Source organism: Sinocyclocheilus rhinocerous, unplaced genomic scaffold (genome assembly GCF_001515625.1).
Source record: "Sinocyclocheilus rhinocerous isolate Xijiao unplaced genomic scaffold, SAMN03320098_v1.1 scaffold1314, whole genome shotgun sequence".
NCBI lineage: Eukaryota > Metazoa > Chordata > Actinopteri > Cypriniformes > Cyprinidae > Sinocyclocheilus > Sinocyclocheilus rhinocerous.
In genome coordinates, this window is record NW_015644118.1 from 37707 (window position 1) to 51126 (window position 13420).

General features: G+C 40.7%; 1 protein-coding gene across 1 annotated transcript in view; it reads left to right on the forward strand.

Moving 5' to 3' along the window:
• Positions 1-4771: 4771 nt before the first annotated feature.
• Positions 4772-13420, forward strand: part of LOC107757978 (BEN domain-containing protein 5-like) — a 152493-nt gene continuing 143844 nt past the window's right edge. Inside the window, exon 1 of the mRNA XM_016575598.1 lies at positions 4772-4930. Coding sequence (XP_016431084.1) covers positions 4772-4930 — 159 coding nt within the window. The remainder of the gene's footprint in view (positions 4931-13420) is intronic.

The following is a 13420-nucleotide window of genomic DNA, read 5'->3' on the forward strand; positions in this document are numbered from 1 at the left end:
TTTGCTCATTGTGCTGCTGGCATGTTGATAATCACGCCCGTCTCATCCTGTGGTGTAAAAATAGACAAACAAACACAATATAAATAAATTTAAAAAATCTAACAAGGCGCCAGCACGAGAACATTACACCTCCTTGGAAAGTAGCAGTTTTTCAGTGGAATTCATTTGAATTTGATGAGCCATGAAATATGAATGGAAAACATGAACATATCTGATTAACCAGGGCTAGACCGCATGCCTGTGTGATGACAGAAAGGCGAGAGATCATGGTGAGAGGTCACAGTACAGGCCTCTCTGTGGCTTTTAGATGGTGAAAATGCCCTTTGTGCTGATCTTCAACAAGCACTCAAGGTTTAACCCAATTCTTCATAGTAACCATCATAAGACAAACCTCACAAATGGTCTCAGATGTGCAGCAAAAGGGCAACCCCTGCCAACAATGATTTCTCTCGCCCAGCTCTTCTAAAGTCTAAGGTCACTCTCACAGGCTCACTACAGTCGATTGGATGGCAATTTGAATTGGAAAAAATCATGTAAAATATTTCTAGTGTTGAAAGAAGTCTCTTTTGCTCACCAAGGCTGCATTTTTTAAATGAAATATTATTACAATTTGAAATAATTGTTTTCAATTTTAATATATTTTAAAATGTAATTTATTTTTGTTTCTTTTGGGAATTTCCAGAAGCCATAACTCCATTCTTCAGTGTCATGTGATCCTTCAGAAATGTACTGTATTTGAAGTATCAATATTTTGTAAAATGGTGTAACGTATTTATCTAAAATTATATTAGATAATTTTTTTTAATTTCTTACTGACCCCAATTTTCTTTTACATGGAATAGAATAGAATAGATGCATTTTTCTGCCATTGTTGATTCATTCAAAAAGAATCACTGACTTGAATCAGTCTAACTGAATGTCTTACTGAATACCTGTCTTATTTATTTCACTTGATGTTTATATGATACTAATTTTTATTCTATGTATATTATTTTTGAAAAATGGTTAAAATATGTTATAAAAATGAAATAATATTGTTTAGTATACCATTAGAGCCAGGAATGGGTGGCTGACCTTGCTGCAAGAGGAAAAAGGAGTTTGGTTATGTCAGTGCTTGTATTGTTTATTTATTTATTGTTTGTTTTTATTGTAAGCATATTAATCTTTAAACTATTCATTCTCCTTGCCTTTTCACCGTAGGGCCGTGTAAATGTATCACTGAGTACATTTAAACAGGGTGCCCTCTGAGATCCCCCCAATTAGAGAGGTATGGAACAATAATGCTAGCGCTTAATTGCATTAACATAATGCCTCCTAACGATCATTACACTCACCAAAATAGTTGTGATAATAAAGCCATTACTATTTTGAGAGCACAATTAGCCTACGGTGCCACCCTTTGTGATGTTCTAATTGCGACATTTAGACGTGCACGCATTCCGTTCCTCATCCTGTTGGGAGGAGAGGATGGGAGGCGGAACGGTTGTCATAGACCGCTGCAATTTACGTCCTCGTCTGAGACAGACGTGTCACCTGCATTCCGCCGTACTATCCGGCAGCGACGCAAGCTTATTGGTTGTATAGATAGACGCCGTTCTCCAAATCTGTCAGAGGTGAAAGAAATGGCTAAAGATAATAGAGTTAGATGGATAGATAGAAGGGAAAAGGAAGACACGGAGAGAGTGTTGGCGAGATATAGGGAAGGATAGAAATGGAGAAAGAGATTGGTTTTCATGCCTGGTAGTCAGCAGCTCTGTAAATCTCCGAGGACTGAAGAGGGGGAGAGCAGAAGGTTGATAGTCATCCATCACTTTTGACAATTCCACCTCTCTGTCGCCACTTACTTGACGGAAGACCCCGAGCGATTGGGAGAGAGAGCAACAGAGAGTCTTTTTATAGAGGAAGATGGCAACACTCTTCCATTTTGTTTATGTATTTGTCTGATCCTGAGTGAGAGATTGTGGCACTACAGTTCAGTATTGTGATTGAAAGCGGAGCTGAGTGGCCTGGCATCAGTAATATGTACAGTAGGGATATAATCTGGAGACAAATATCCCCTAAAGGAACAGTCCACGCAAAATGAAAATTCTGTTATTTATTCACCTCTGTTGACTTTATTTCTTCATGATAGCTCTTTTCTATGCAATTAAAATGAATGGTGACCATGGCCGTCAAGCACGATTTTCTTAACTTTCAGTCTGTTTCTCAAACAAAGGTATTGAATGACTTCAGAACACTTGATATATAGTGCACAAGTCATTTGAAGTACTTCTGTGAAGCAAACAAAACTGAATTAAGATGGATTATGACACTGTTGTCTTTCTATGTCTTTGTTTTGTAACAGAAACAAATTTGTTTCATTATTAATTAATTTTGCAAAATCAACACTGTTAGTGAACAGAATTGAATCAGCATTGAACTGATTTGAGCTGAATAACAACACCATTGTCTTCTGTAGAGCTGCTTATAGCAGAATTTCATAATTGATGATTTTTACACATTTATTGAACTTAAGCTGATTAATGACACTATTGTCTTTGTAGAGCAGCTTTGCAGCAGAATTTGAATTTGTTTCATATTTGAAGAAATTTGCGTAATTGATTTTGTTATGTTCCTGTTTAGTACTGTGAAGCTGCTTTGAAACAATTTATACTGTATAAAGCGCTATGGAAATAAAGGTGAATTGACTTGACTAGACATTCTGCTAAACTTTTCATTTGCTGTTCCACAGATGAAACTTCACAATACAGGTTTGAAAATGATTTAAGGGTGAGTAAATGATGACAGAATTGTGATTTGGCTAAACTATCCCTTTAAGTCATGTCAGAATGGAGGGTTAAATCATGAACCATGACACATCAAAATGAACTAATGCAATAAGGGTAGAAAGGATGTAAAAGTCCATTTAGTTTGACCGATCCATGCATTACAATACATTTTGATACAATTTTTTTTAATTTTGGAAAATGTAAGTTGACGTAGACGCAGAAGAACATTGATTTATTGCATGCACAGTAGCGTGACTCACACATATAAGCTACTGGCATAGGGTTAAGTATTACAAACACGTATACAAAGGTCTTTCCCTCATAGCTGCACTCAGAGCCATCAGTAGGTTAATGGAATGCTTTTAAAGCTCTCTGAGCACCATTGTGTGAGTGAATGTGACCTTTTGCATTGTGTCGTCTGTGTTTTGCTGGACGGTCAGTCAAAAGCGATGGAGAGGCCTAATTAAACATATTAGAATCACATGTTGCTGCCACACAATGGAGCGGTAGATTGCAATTGCCTTTTCACTGAATACGGCAAAAGCGCCCACTTCCTGGTTTTCCAGTGGAATTAAATAATCCTGCACAAAAGGCTCTGAATGCCTGAACCAAACAAAAGGTCTACGTGCCTGCTGCTTCAGAAATGCTTGCCGGAGTTTTCTGTTATCTGATATCACAGTTATTGAATACATCCCTTTTTAAGAAGGAAATTAAAAGCTGACATTAAATTGTAGCTCGACATGTTTGCAGTTTGTCAGTATGTGAAATTTCTCCTCTCTTTCTCTAGAATGTGTTTGTGCTAAATCAGATTTGGATTTTTATAGCACAGCTTTGAGGACAGGTATTGGCCTTGTCATCTTGTTTCTAGAGGTCATGTGCCCAGTTGTAACAAACCCTTTAAGAAAGTTAAGTCTGATAATATCACTCTGGACCTGGTCGTTTCAATTCGTGGTATTGCTGTGATGGATTGTTTATAGTTTACAGGAATATTTCACCATGAAAATTCGACTTCTCTCCTCATTTACTTCAGCTACATTTTCCCAAACTCTTGTGATTTCATTTCTTTTGTGGAACACAAAGATATTCTGCAGATGCCCTGAGTGATGTTTTGGGGAAAAGAAAAATTGGTTCATGCACCTTTAATAATTAAAACTGACTTTTTTAAAAAACGCACTGAAAAATTGTGTAAGATTTAATTTTAAACAATTTTCACTCAGAAATGGATAGTAAATTTAACAAATAATTACAAAGAAACCGCAAGTAACTCATTGAATGTAACAACATTTTGAAGTAGAAAGACTGAATTAGTATTTTCTTGTAAAACATACTGCAGTTTGCTTTGTTCCCTTTCGAACGGTCTCTCCCGTTGTGTTGACACGCTCATGGGGAAACTCCTGTTTACTCTAGTACTGAAGCCTGATTTGTTCATGTTCGTGTAGCTGCATGAACTAATGCCGCTTCAACTCGCCAAAAGGTGAGGAGCTGACCTCGATAAAAGTCATCTCTGAGCGCCATTTCATCAGAATTTTTCTCCTTCAGTGACGAAGATCATCTCCTTGCTGACTCTGCAAGCAAGAAGCAGAAGAAGAAAGAAGCTCAGTTCAGCCAGAAGCCTTCCCCTGTGGGCATTGTTTCAAATGTCACACCGCGAGTGTGGCGATGCATAAGGGCACAGTGAATGCGCCCTTGTGAAGGCTGCGGTCATTGAGACGGCATGCTCTCACTGCAAGAGCATGAGTCTCGCCCTTCTCTGCTCGCGGATCGCCTTCTTTCATTAAGGCGGTCCTCCCCACTCTGCTCTCCTGTTTCCTCTCTCCCCTAGAAAAAAGAAACAGTGGAGTAGCAGGGTTTTAATAATGGGCTCGAGTGAACTCACGCCAGTGCAGCTCCCGCGTGCTTCACTCTCCCCCCAATGCCTCAATTCGCCAGTGTGCTTTACACACTCAGCCCTAGCAAACTGGGCTTATTCAGTGGCTGCCCAGGCTGACTCAGCACTTCACATGATGGCGGTGCTTCAAGTGTTCAAGGCCAAACATCTCCTCACCATGGATGAGTCCGGCCAGAGTTCTGATGCCTTTAGAGAGCTGCGCACAGCGACTTACCTGGCTCTGTGCTCTACTAAGGCCACTGCGCAGGTGATCGGCAAGGCCATGGCCATTTTGGTGCTGCTGAAGCATCTTTTTGGCTGAATTTGATGGAGATCAGGGACGCTGACAAGGTCACCTTCCTAGACTCGCCAGTCTCTCCTAAGAGACTGTTTGACCCTGCCGTGGATGGGTTTGCCGAGCAGTTTACAGCGACACAGAAATCATCGCAGGCAATGTGTCACTTCCTTCCGTAGCGCTCCAGTGCGGTGGCTGGTTCAGGTTGCCAGAAGGCTTCATTCACTCAGCAGCCTGCCAAGCCAGTGCCGCTTTAGCCCCAGCATAAACCTGAGCCTGGTCTTCAGCAGCAGCCCTGGATAGAAAAATGCTAACTGAAATGCCAAGGTCCCTACCCCAGAGTGAAGTTGGACACTGAGCCTCAGAAGCCGTCTGATCTGAGCGCAGAGGCTGGAACTCCCTCAAAGAAAGCTTGCACTCGCTCTCCATTTCTCCACTTAACACCGAGCAATGGAAGCTCTATTCAAGCTGGACCCATCCTTCTCACTCAGTGCACGCTCAAGCAAACTACTGCTGTGATAGCGGACCCACATACTCAAAAAAGCATTTCTCCTCTCCTCATTACCACAAATGTCAGTTTCCTGCCCCCGTGCAGCGAACTTCAATTCGAAAAACTAGAATCACTTGCCATCCGGCTTCAGGCTTGGAAAGCTATCCCGGATGTGTCAAGTTGGGCTCTAAAAACCATAGAACAAAGTTACTTTTATCAGTTCGCTCACAGGCCACCTCACTTCAGAGATGTTATTCAAACTTCGGTATGGGACAACGATGCTCATGTTCTCCAGTCCGAAGTACAAACACTTGTCACACATGTTGGCCGCTTCCTCTGTGATTCTTCTGGGCCTGCTCAACACACAGCCCCTTTAGTACTGGCTCAAAGCTCATGTTCCGTCCCACGCTTGGTGCCTGGGATGTTTTCATCTCAGGGTAACCCACCGCTGCATCAGAGCCGTGGCCCCTTGGAAAACCTCTCGCCTGTTTCAATCAGGTGTCCCATTGGGACTGACCTTCAGAAGAAAGGTGGTCATGATAGATGCCTCCAACTCGGGTTGGGGAGCTCTGTTTGAGGGCAGACGGGTGTCTGGCTCCTGGTCAAACCTGGAGCAATGCTTACACATCAACTTGACAACATGACATTTGTAGCCTTTATCAATCAGCAAGGAGGTCTCAGGTCATGCTCCCTTCACAGGTGGCTCGACGCCTCCTTCTATGGGTTTATGTGCCGGCAGACTGAACCAGGGGGCAGACATGCTGTCCAGGGACAAGGTAGCTCCAGGAGACAGGAGCTCAGAGATTTAATCTGCCTCGTCCTCATACTGTGCCAACTTGGGACTTGTCTATAGTCCTCAGGGCCCTACGGGGCCCTCCCTTTGAGCCACTCCAGTCGGCCGACTTGCGGCCCCTGTTGCTTAAGACCACTCTCCTTTTGGCTGTAGCGTCGGTCAGGCGAGGGGGTGACCTACAAGGACTGTCAGTCAGTGCTTCCTATCTTGAGTTTGGGCACAGGAGCTCATTTAATCTGCCTCGTCCTCATACTGTGCCAACTTGGGACTTGTCTATAGTCCTCAGGGCCCTACGGGGCCCTCCCTTTGAGCCACTCCAGTCGGCCGACTTGCGGCCCCTGTTGCTTAAGACCACTCTCCTTTTGGCTGTAGCGTCGGTCAGGCGAGGGGGTGACCTACAAGGACTGTCAGTCAGTGCTTCCTATCTTGAGTTTGGGCCTAACAACTGTAGAGTTGTCCTCAAACCGAGATGTGGCTATGTGCCGAAAGTGCTCTCCTCCCTGTTCAGAGCAAGTCATCACCCCTCTGGCACTCCCCAATTCATATGGTGAGCAGGGTCCCAATCCACTCTGCCCTGTTCGGTTTCTTGTATGTTGAGCACTCTGGTCTGTTTAGACAGTCAGAACAGCTCTTTGTGTACTTTGGAAGCAGCTCTAAAGGGCTGCCGGTTACGAAGCAGAGACTATCTTGCTGGATAGTGGATGTTATAGCCTTGTCTTACGCCTCAGCAGGTTTGCAGTGCCCTATAGGTGTGAGGGCCCACTCCACTAGAGGAATGTCCTCCTCTTGGTCTTGGTCCAGTGGGATTTATATCTGTGATATTTGTGCGGCGGCTGGATGGTCATCACCGTTTACCTTCACTAGGTTTTATAACTTGGACGTCTCTGCCATGCACGGATTTTGTCCGCTTAATTCTATCTAATCCCCTTATAAGTGGAGAGGGTTATGTTATGTAGTTCTCAGCCTAAACGGCTTGGATCTCATTATTGGCTCATGCCTTCAGGAGCCCTCAGTAAGAGTGCTCCGGGGCTGGGCGCAGAGCGGCTTCGTTCTGCACTTGCTAATAGCACTGCACTATTGGACACGTTCCCCATAAGCGTGTCAATGCAATGGGAGAGACCGTTCGAAAGGGAACACTCCAGTTACTAATGTAACCTTGGTTCCCTGAGATGAGGGAACAAGTGTTGTGTTGGCTGCCGTGCTATAAGACTGCACACGAATCAATGACTGTCACTTCAATCGAAAGATTCTGACGAAATGGCGCTCAGAGCCGACTTATATAGAGGTCGGCTCCTCCCCTTTTGGTGGGTTGAAGCGCCGTTGGTTCGTGCAGCTACACAAACGTGTACAAATCAGGCTTCAGTACCAGAGTAAACAGGAGTTTCCCCATAAGCATGTCAATGCAACACTCGTTCCCTTATCTCCGAGGTTAAGGGAACCGAAGCTACGTTAGTAACCAGAGTGTTTTATTTACAGTGTTAAACAATCCTTTTTTTTGTTTAGAATTACAGGCAAAACAGCTTTCTTCTTCTTCTGTGGTGTACCTGAAAAAATTTGTAAAAAAAAAAATTGTAGACATTTTATTTAAGTAAACTATTTAAGTTTTGTTTTTTGTTTTCTCTGAGAATCATATTAAGTGTCAAGACTATATGAAATAATGCTGGACACTTATTTTAGTTTAAAATAACTATTAATATTCATTTGCTGTGGTTGTACCAGTGACATACAAAGCAAGGCTATATTCAATTCTTCCATTTTAATTTTATTGAGCAAAAATACATTTTAATCTTCAACGGAATTCAAGTACTTATATTTTAATATATGTTTTATTATATTTTAATGAAGAGAGTTGAAATGTGATGCCATTTACAGTATTAAGGCTCAGTATACTGTATTTAACCCCTGTCACTATATGTACTTTTATATTCCCCACTGCATTCTGCATTATTCAGTGTCATTAAGCTAATATATCTCCATTTAACTTTCTTAGTAAGAACATGACTTACAGAGGGCAAAGTACATTATTTGTGTCTCCCTCCATTTAGACAAGTCTCTTAAATATTTCAGCAGTGTTTTCCCCAGAGCAGGACTCTGCAGATCGTTCAGTATCAAAAGACACCATTTGCCCCCAAACACTGTTTGACATCCAACTATTTCTGTTTAGGAGCACTGGGTAGGTCATTGCTTGTTGGCAGCCTTTTTCTCGTTCACTTTTCTGTTGGTTTCTTATTCTCTGTCTCTTAACAGTGTAAATCATTAGTTCACCCGTGCAGCTCAGAGCAGCTTGTTGTTGAGATGTAGGAGAATTTCGCCTCTGGAGCAAGTGTGTGACTCATATAAATAAGAGGATTCTTCTTTAATCCCAGAATCAGGTTTTAATGAGATCTTTACTACAGCTATGCAGCCACTAACTATATAGCAACAGCAGCTGTTAACATAAATTATATGGTTGCTATTGTGCTATGGTACCACAAAAGTGGAGTATTATTTATTAATTGCAGAGTCTGCAATGATGCATAGAATGTTTTCCTTTTCTTTCTTCCTCTACATCTTCTTTTTTGATATATTTTAGATATATTTTCTACATTTATTTAGTGTATTTACATTTAACTTTACATTTCAATTTACTTTACATTTCAATTTAAAATAGCTGTTTCCTATTTGAATATATTTTAAAATGTAACTTATTCCTGTAATGGCAAAGTTATTTTTCAGAAGCCATTACTCCAGTCTTCATTGTCACATGATTCCTCAGAAATTATTCTAATATGTTCATTTGGTGCTCAATAATTTTTTTTTTTTATAATTGTCAATGTTGAAAACTGTTATGCTGCTTAATGTTTTTGTGGAAACAATGATACTTTTTTCAGGATTCTTTGATGAATAGAAGGTTCAAAACAACAGCATTTATTTGAAATAAAAATCTTTTGTAACATTATAAATGTCTTTATTTCACTTTCAATCAATTTAATGTATCCTTGCTGAATTAAAAAAAAAAAAAGAATCTTAATGACTCTTAAATATAGGTGACCCTAAACATTTGAGTGGTAGTATAAATGTAAATATTTTCTAATGTAAATAAATTAGTATTAGCATATGTACAGTTTATATACTGTATAATGCCGATACTAATGTATATATGTTATAAATTACATTTACATGTTGATCAGATGGTTTATTCTAGCCTTTGTGGGAGAAACTGCTAGAATAAGCTTCAAAGTGGATCATAGTTTAAAGGGGTCATATGATGCGATTTCAATTTTTCCTTTCTCTTTGGAGTGTTACAAGCTCTTGGTGCATAAAGAAGATCTGTAAAGTTGCAAAGACTAAAGTCTCAAATCCAAAGATATTCTTTATAAAAGTTAAGAGTTAACCACGCCTACCTAAAACGGCTCGTTCTAACACGCCCCCACATATCTACCTCACTATGTGGGAAGATATGCATAACGCCGCCCAAATGTTCACGCAAAGAAAGAAGGCGTAACTTTTATTCTCACTGTAGTATTGTTGCCGCTGCCGCCATGTCGTGAAGACGCTGTGTGCTTCGTTGTGAAAGCGAAACTACTTTGTTTGGCCTTCCAAAAGAGGACGATATCCGCTTCGTCATGCCTAGAGCTGATCTGTGCTGGTCGCTGAGGGAATACATCAGCTTAGTGCTGTGGATCGCCGGATCGGCTTTCACCGTGGACGAAGCGGAGTCCAGCTTGTGGTTGCCGCTCCTTCGTCGGATCCGCCGGCCGTGCCATTCTCAGAGGTATTCGGCCAATCACAATGCACTGGATAGCTGGCCAATCACAGCACACCTCGCTTTTCAGACCGATGAGCTTTGTAAAAATCGATGCGTTTCAAAAAGGCGGGGCATAGAGGAGAAACAATAATGTACAGTATGTGGAAAATAATGTGTTTTTTTTTTTTTACTTTAAACCGCATAAACACATTTCATTACACCAAATACACCAAATAATGTTATTTTTAGCAGCATCATATGACCCCTTTAAGTCAAAAGTCAGGCTCCATGACACGAGACACCAGGTGAGTGTGAATATGTGTCAGTGTAAAGAGCACTGAAAGAACTTGACATGCCTGATGGAAATGACATCTCAGGCAGGCTGGATAATAATGTGTTCCTGTCTCTCTATCAGTAATTAAATGTACCTTTCTCACAGTTCCTCCATGACCAGCTCTGCACTGAGCTGTGCTGCTTTGGGAACCAACTCCAAATTACTCCTCAGTGTAGATACATGGGCTTAACTAGCACAAGGGAGTCCACCAGTGACTGTACAGTATGTATGTGTGCATTTTCTCTCTTTCTTTCTTACATAAAGCTCTTAATGAGCCTGAGATGAGATGTGTGTCCAATTTAACCCACACCCCTCCCCTTTTCTGAGTAACTCCCCTGTTGACTGTGATGAAGACACTGTAGGAAATGATGACAGAGAGAGAGAAGCTTCACATAGTACTATGAATATAGGTGGTGAAGAGGTACGAATGATACAGATCAATTCTGACAATGTCAACTAAAGGAATCACCTTTAAACTTCACAGCAATATACATATATATATATATTTTATGTGTGTGTGTGTGTGTGTGGTGAGCATTATACCTTTTCTAAATGTCTAGAAGTTCAGGTGTCCAGATAAAGCAAGAAAACAAAAACAGCTTAGAGGAACAAAAGAAAGTTTTATTACAATAGTAATATAGTTTTATTTATAATATTGTAATATTATTGGAAAATTGTTGCTAGGTCAGTTGTTTTTTTTTATGTTGCGGTGGACTATTTTTCATAACAGGACTTTTAAGATAATTTACAGGACAATATTTTTGACTATTTTTCATGTCTATGTATTTACTTATTTGATAGTTGTTTTGGGTTGATTTGATAGATAAAATGATGAAAGATAAAGTGTTTGAATCTGGCTTGCAACATTTCCCAGTCCTTTCTCCCTTGTTTTCTACTCCCCATTAAACCTTGAGATGCCTATTTATTTTGTTAGCTGCTTTTAGCATTGATTTTTCCCCTGCTGTCATATGACCCGGAACAGATCTGTGACCCATTCTTGGCTCATGACCCACCAGTTGAGAACCACTGGGCTGGAGAGAGAACTGACCCCACTGTGTCCCACCTTCAAGTCAGACAAACCCAGCAATACATTCCAGTCTAGACCCAGAAACCACCTGCCAAAGCAGACAATCTGAATTTTGTGGTGGAAAAAAAGAAGAAAGTGTGGCGTGATGTAGTGGTAGTGGAATGAGTAGTGGAATGAGGATGTATTTGCCTGTGGGGGAAAAAAAAGACTGAAAGTAGGCTGGTAACAGATGTGTAGGGCAGTAAAAGTGTAATTGAAATGCCAGCAGCAATGGTCTTATCTACACGTTCCAGCAGCTACCTCGCATCTGAACATCAGTTAAATGTCATTTTAGCCCTGGCTGATTCAGGACGACCACAATCCCCCATCTTCTGTGACTGCAGCTGCTGATGGGAGGGGAACTGTTGACTTCTACACCTGGGCTTAATTGGGAATTTGATATGGTTTATCACATGGAGTCATTTACAGTTTGGACATATCATTATTAGCATTGTCTGTACTGTTTATACACTTCATATTTCATAAACTTCATTCTCTCATGATATTAGAAAAAGGGTTCAAATACAAATCCACCTGCCCTCAAATTGCCCCAGTCATTCTGCAGCGACCCCAGGTCTAGACTCACGACAGGTGGGTAAGAGGAGGGACATGACAGAACCACTAGCTGTAGGTAATGAGCCTTGAACCAGGCTGCATCGCCAATCGTATGCCTCTGCTACACAGTAAAAGTATGTATAATGTCTATAAAATATGTACCAGTACCAGTGGGGTTATTAGTTATTATCATAATTATGCTTTAATTGTTGATGGTAAAATGTATATTGTTCACAACTACATTTCCTATCATTCTCAGTGGCTGCATGAGAATTGCATTTTTGCAGGGTTTTTTTTTTTGCATCAGTTCTCAATGTTTTCTTGACTTTGAAAAAGAAAGAAAGAAACCTGAAATTGCTCAATTTATGCTAAACAAAAAATCTTTACCACATTACATTGTGCCTTTGTTGTGTACTGGTTATACTTGCATGGTGCCATTAGCAATTAGCATGATCTTAATTACTTAATTTGTAGGTTTGTGCATTAAATATCTGCTGTCATAGCTTTGGTCTTTCATTCCTAGCCATTGTCTATGCCTAAAGAAGTCACAAAATCTTCCTCTCATAGTGCAAGGGGTTAATGGGTAATTTTAGGCCAAACACCCACTGAAAATTTTATCTAGTAATCTTTAGAATCCTAATTTTCTAACACACTATTCTTTGGGACATGCTTGCCTCTATATCAGTATACAGTATGGATTGTATACAAATTGGAATGTAGCCCAGGTTTTCTCGAGGTCTCGGTGCAGTGTGACATGTGACGTGACCACCAAACGCTGCATTTTTTTCACCTCGAAATAACCAGACCTTCACTTCCTGCAGTGTTGTTTCTTTTGCAAATACAGTAGCAGACAGTGTTTTGTTATTTGTGCAGTTCCATATGTTAGAGGAAATGAAGAGAAACTCTCACATCCTTCTACAGTTTTGTCTCTATTGTCTTGCTTGTAAGTTCACACAATCTTCGCATTACATAGTCAGCGAGATCCTACAAGATTCTTTTAACACATTTGGTGTCTCATACAGCACTTCCCATTTGCACTGCTAATTTTGAAACTTACTGTGAGGTTCTGTGAAGAGCAGCCCGATTGAGAATTTCAGATCTTTGCTGAAAGTAGAGCTGTTAGTTTTAATGGTTCATAAAGTGTTTATTTTGTTTGTATATAGACTTGATCAGTGTCTAGTAGCTGTGAGGGCGGAGTCGGCGTGGGGGAAAACAGTCCTTATCCCCCTCATTGGAAAAGCATGGTGTTGACTCAGAATGGCCTACATAAAATTATTTCTGCTGCTCGACAGAGCAACATACGCATAAAAACTTAGCCGTATTGGGTCGGACTGTCTGTACGGTATCTGTGACTGGACAAAAGACCCAACGGAATGGCCAGAGGTGTCGTTTCCCGACATTTTTTGTTACCTAATTGAGTAAGAGACAGCTTAGGCTACAAGCCTATACGAGATGGCTTGTGAAAGTAAACATTTGTTGTTTTGTTTTGCTTAATTTTAATAAAGTGATAAAGACTTGAGTAAAA